General features: G+C 39.7%; 1 protein-coding gene across 5 annotated transcripts in view; it reads left to right on the forward strand.

The window, feature by feature from the left end:
- The window catches only part of LOC138029733 (fibroblast growth factor receptor 4-like), a 14694-nt gene extending 10865 nt beyond the window's left edge, over nucleotides 1-3829 (forward strand). For 3 of the 5 annotated variants that reach the window (XM_068877497.1, XM_068877498.1, XM_068877499.1), the window contains 7 exons: nucleotides 108-298; nucleotides 751-873; nucleotides 1210-1280; nucleotides 1481-1521; nucleotides 1674-1770; nucleotides 1885-1984; nucleotides 2939-3829. In XM_068877497.1, coding sequence (XP_068733598.1) covers nucleotides 108-298; nucleotides 751-873; nucleotides 1210-1280; nucleotides 1481-1521; nucleotides 1674-1770; nucleotides 1885-1984; nucleotides 2939-3007 — 692 coding nt within the window. In that variant the 3' untranslated portion in view covers nucleotides 3008-3829. The remainder of the gene's footprint in view (nucleotides 1-107; nucleotides 299-750; nucleotides 874-1209; nucleotides 1281-1480; nucleotides 1522-1673; nucleotides 1771-1884; nucleotides 1985-2938) is intronic. The other 2 variants (XR_011127924.1, XR_011127925.1) reach the window with 2 other exon arrangements.
- The last annotated feature ends 1678 nt before the right edge of the window (nucleotides 3830-5507 follow it).

A 5507-nucleotide genomic window follows, 5' to 3' on the forward strand; every position in this document is an offset into this window, starting at 1 on the left:
ACTAATGGGATTTTAGAGAATTCTGTAACAAGAAAAATCCTTAGAACACCAGTTACTTGTAGGTTGCATATAAAGACCCTTCATACCAAGCAAACTGTTTTCCACAGACCCACTGATGGTCTTAATCGAGTATGTGCCTTGTGGGGATCTCTTGGGATACCTGAGAAAAAGCCGAGGACTGAACGACACTTATTATAAGAACCCGGATGTGAAACCTCAGACCAATCTGACTTCAGAACAGTTAATGAAATTCGCTTGGCATGTTGCTGATGGGATGAGCTACCTGTCTTCGAAAAAGGTTTGTTCTGGAAGAGAAAGTTGTCTTCTTAAATACTGGAAGAAGGCATTATGCTCCAGTGGTTAGGATACTGGACTTTGCGTGCGGAGGTTTCGTGTAAAAAACTCGCCCTAAGAACAAACCAGATTTGCTTCTTCAACTCCACTACACTTTGTCAACAGCCCAGACGAGATCCGTTTAAATTTTCATAGTGCTCCGTTTTATTTGGACTCTTTCCTTGGTGCTCATTGTAGTTGATAGAGTTGAGGATATCCACGAGGAAATGCAATATCAAAATGGCATACATTCAACATTGCAAGTCACACAGTCTGATCAAGTCAGTTGTAGATAAACATGATTGAGTTCATTTAGTCATGGAACCATTGATTGTACTTTGTGCTTTAGTGTTGGTGGAGTTTGTCGATCAAAGATACTCCTCTTTGTAATACACATTCGTATACAATTTCTCTTAGATAATCCATCGAGACTTGGCAGCGAGAAATGTTCTTGTTGGTGAAGGAGAGAGATGTAAGGTGACAGATTTCGGGATGGCAAGGAATGTGGAAGAGGATGATATTTATACCAAAAGAAGTCGGGTAAAGTTATGACAGAATTAAAGTTTGCGAAGTTAATTTGTACTATAGACATTATTCATAAATGGTGTTCAGATTTATAACTCTTTTGTCCAAGTGCAAATTAGCCTACCAAGCCTCATTTTAGAGCACCAATTATTTTCAATTCACTGTATGGTATCGAGGCTTGGTAGACTAATTTGCACTCGGACAAAAGAATTATAAATTGACCTTCATTTATGAATAAGGTCTTTGACCGACAATAATTGGTTTGTGCCATCTTTGCTATTCAAAACTGGCCTATATTTTTCTTGCATTATTATTCCCTGAAGTTATTTCAAGATGGTTTTGCCTTCATAGGGCCGGTTGCCGGTTAAGTGGACTGCATATGAGGCCTTGTTTTACGGCGTATACACGACACAAAGTGACGTGTAAGTATGTTTGTTTAAACACACAGTCAACTTTTCCTTTCGGTGCTGATTAATGTCCATTCCAATTCCGTGTTGCAGCCGACCCAAATGGCTATCTCCAAGGATTTGAACTCTTTGGTTCAGGCAATTATTGTTGATGCTTTTTTTCCTATACATTTTCATTTGTTTGGACTGCATTTTTCTTTTGCTCCCATTTGAAGGTGGAGTTATGGCGTTCTTCTCTACGAAATCTTGACAGTAGGTGAGCTTTCCTTTTGAGGACTGACTAAATAACAAAAAAGATGTCTTTAAAATATTTGGACAACCAGCAAGAGATTTTAAAGAAATGTTATTATCCATGCAAATTCCATTACGGTATCATGTGTAATTTAGACTGGAACGTTATACCCATAGGTGGATCTCCATACCCGGACATAAACGCCAGACTTATTGCGGATAAAATTCAGGGAGGATACAGAATGCCTAAGCCAGGACATGTGGATAGCAAACTGTAAGTGACGTTTTGGACTTCTTTTTCTCATTGTGGTAACGAGTAATAAGTAAATGAGTAATAGCTTGACAATAAGTTCCCTCCTAATATTGCAGTGACAATCTTAAAATTTAGATATGAAATCATGATGAAGTGTTGGGAAGAAGATCCAAGTGATCGACCTACATTTGAAAAGCTGAGGAAAACAATGAAGGATATGGAGAGGAATCACAAGGTAAGAAATCAAGGGAGGATTCTGGGTACTTATCGAGCTGTTCCTCGCTGAAATACTTGTCAGCACACACACTTGATTATACTTGAGTGAGCCGAAAAACCTGGTCTGCCTCTGCCAAAGAAAAGATCTCATCCATGTTCTTGTTTTATTCTTATTATTTCTACAGCTGTTTGTGAATTACCATATTCCCTTGTTCTTTCCTCTCTCGAGTGTCCGAAAAAGTTTGAATCTACTGTTGTATACGGTGCATGGTTTGCTTAAACAATCAATGCAGAGGCTTAAGGACGTTCGCGCGAAAATTTTTCAACATTGATTTTTTTCTGAAACTTTTACCACTGTAAGATGATGAATTAGTTATGTCAGAAATGTAAAAAAAATGGGGAGTCACCGACTTCGTTTTGAAGAGAACATGCTCGGAAAACACCCAAAATGTCACAAAATCGGGCTTCGTTAGCGAATAAGGCCAGTGTCTGTAAACCCAAATATATTGCAATCAAATGTTTGAAGTGAAATCTTCTCTGCCAAATATTATTTAAGTGGACTTATTAAGTGAATTTAGTCAAGTGGTGAGGTTCCTTAAAGATCAAGTTCGCATTTAGCGACCACAGTTTCACGCGCCTTGCAGCCGCAAGATGGCAGGATTTGATGTCCCGTGAGCAGAAATCTTGAAATTTTTTAAACTTCCCACATTGATTTTTTGTTCATTTTTGGACAACGTGGAGAGAAATGTAAATAAAATCCGTTTTTGGAAAGAAAAATAGGGGTCACCGAACGTCCAAGACCGTTAAATCCAGGCAAAGCTATAGCAATGGCCTTTTGCCCTATCATTTCTCATTTTATTACTTAGCGCGCGCGCTCGTGTATGACGTGGCGTGTGCATTTGCGTGCGCAGTAAGGATGCGCAGAAACAATTGGCGCGAACGTTCTTAACACAATCGATGTTTTCTTTTGCAGACGTATGTGAACCTTAGTCAGTACGACACAACATTGTATGCTAATATGACTGATCTTACAGTCGATTAGCTGAAGCAGGAAATCGCGTGATTCATCAAGTCTGTTTTTTTTTTAAGTGATAAATACAGGCATAGTTTTATGTTGTTTGTTTGGTCTAAATTAGTAGATTTGTAAATGATGTGTATTCTAATTTGTTTTAGGGTCTCGTTTCTTAGATTTGTTTTATGATACGTGAAGTAGTTGTGACAAGTTGTGACAAGAACTCCTACCCCCCCTCCCTATCTGAAGTTGATTGATTGATTGATTGATTGATTGATTGATTGACATCTCCCACGAACGTGTATGTCACTTGTGTACTGAATACTTGGTGATTTTGCTTGGTTATCTACCTCACACGACTAGATGACAATTTTCAAATTTAGATATAGAGAATTCCGTATTAGGTTAACATTTTAACGGTATCGGCACATACAGGAATGGAGAAGTTACTTAAATACTGCCTTTCTCATGGCTTTCATCCAATGAATTATTGATTATTTTTCCAGCTTAGATAAATTCAGGGCCGTAGCCAGTATGAGGCAAACCGAGGCACTTGCCTCGGTCATTTTTTCGTGATTCGTTAAAATAAAGCGTAATTCCAGTGTTGTCCTCAAAATGTACTCGTCATAAACGCCTAAAATACCTAAGAAGACTATTTAACGATGGACATTGCCTCAGTCATAACTTTTTTCTGGCTACGGCCCTGAAATTTATATTTCGGCGTGAGAATTCATGTGAACTAAAACGATTTTACAATATAAATTGGATGTGCCATGATATTGGTCGTGTTAGTAGCATGACATTTCCATAAAGGAAGAGGACAAATAATTCCAATAAAAATTGTTTACTCTGTGTATGTTTTACATTGTTTTGATGCTTCTGTGGTCTTTTTGGTTGATAAACGTTTTCTGAGGCTTAAAAACTCATGGAAGGAGATCTAAAGCACTTCAAGCTAAAAAAAAGTTATGATCTCGATAAAGCTTCCCTAAAGCTGCTGTCTATACAGTTCAAGGTTTATCCCAGCCACGAAGCATTCTGCTGAGCGACGGCGCTACCGTGGGAAGTACAACTACGCATGTAGAGTGGTTTACGATTCAATCCCATTCATTTTTCCTAAAATGCCGTCCCGGTGATATACTAAGTTAATTATCTGAATTACCTTATATGAGATCATGACACCACTGATAATCCTGATACTTGAAAAGGAAGGTTTCTAAAGCTCAGTAATAATACAAAATTTAATTAAATACCACAACATATACTCAGAGGTGCCCACCTCTGGACATCTAAAATCTGTAGATTTTTTCCATCCGTTCTCCCCAACCCTCTCCACGCGATCAACCCACCCACTCTCCCTCCCTCCCCTGCCTCCCCTCCCTCCAAGAAAAACGTACCCACCCATCCGAAAGCAGCTTCTTCAGAATACAAGAATAATCTACCATTGTGATTTGCGGGAGAACAGGGCACGTATCATATGTCGAGAATTTTTATTGGTTAAACGGAGATCCAATCAAACAATTGGTTATATGGCCATAATAACAAACGGAGTTAAAGAATGCCATTTTCTTTAGTTCTATCAAGGACTATCAACGCGCGTGTGTTTGAAACGCTGACGAAATGCATTAAGAAACGATGAAAAGAGTTTGAGAAAAATCGATTATTTTTTAACTTGGGGATGCAATTGGAGTCTACAATGGAGCAAAGTCTTTAAAAGGTTTAGATTCGTTTTTATCCGGGAGAGTTGATGACCCGTACGGGTGACCGGGATATTCGTTCCCTATCCTGGAGACCTCCGGATAATCCGAGAGAGTTAGCCCGTATGTATACTGTAGTGAATCTGGGTCGCGTGATAAAGGATGTTTTACAGCGTTGTATTCCAAATAATTCTTGATGAAAATGGTCCGTAAGACGAAATGTACAGCACAACTACCGAACATCGATCTCCACTGCACTAGAAACGTCACTGCTTACGAGCCAGAAGGCCCATCAGGCCGGCGCTTATCTCTGGTTTCCTTAGCATGAAGCAACTAGGAATATTTATACTCCCCCCTGGATGGGATGCTAGTCCATAGCAGGGTTACATCCAGCATTTCGCCGGTACCCATTTACACACCTGGGTGGAGAGAGGCACCGTGAGAGTAAAGTGTCTTGCCCAAGAACGCAACACGATGTCCCCGGCCAGGACCCGAACCCGGACCACTCGATCCGGAGTCGAGCACTCGAACCATGCGGCCACCGCGCTTCTTCACTTCAACCGTGGATAAAACGGTTTCTGTTGGGGGAGTTGAACTTTTTCTGCGCCTTAACGGTATTTATTGCATCGCCGACATCTCAAATGCATGGTGCTAGTACATTAGAATTTATTGCGCCATTAAAAGTTTGCGTTGATTGGCTATTTGGTCGGTTAGGGAATCGAATTCAAACTAATTCTCTGCCAACTCAGGTTTATGTTTCTTTCAAATTCAACCAATTAAGAATTCGATTCAAAATTTGTGCCCTTAACGTTCATTTCCATTCGAAAAATAAGCAA

This window comes from Montipora capricornis, chromosome 13 (assembly GCF_036669925.1).
Source record: "Montipora capricornis isolate CH-2021 chromosome 13, ASM3666992v2, whole genome shotgun sequence".
In the NCBI taxonomy this organism is placed as follows: Eukaryota; Metazoa; Cnidaria; class Anthozoa; order Scleractinia; family Acroporidae; genus Montipora; species Montipora capricornis.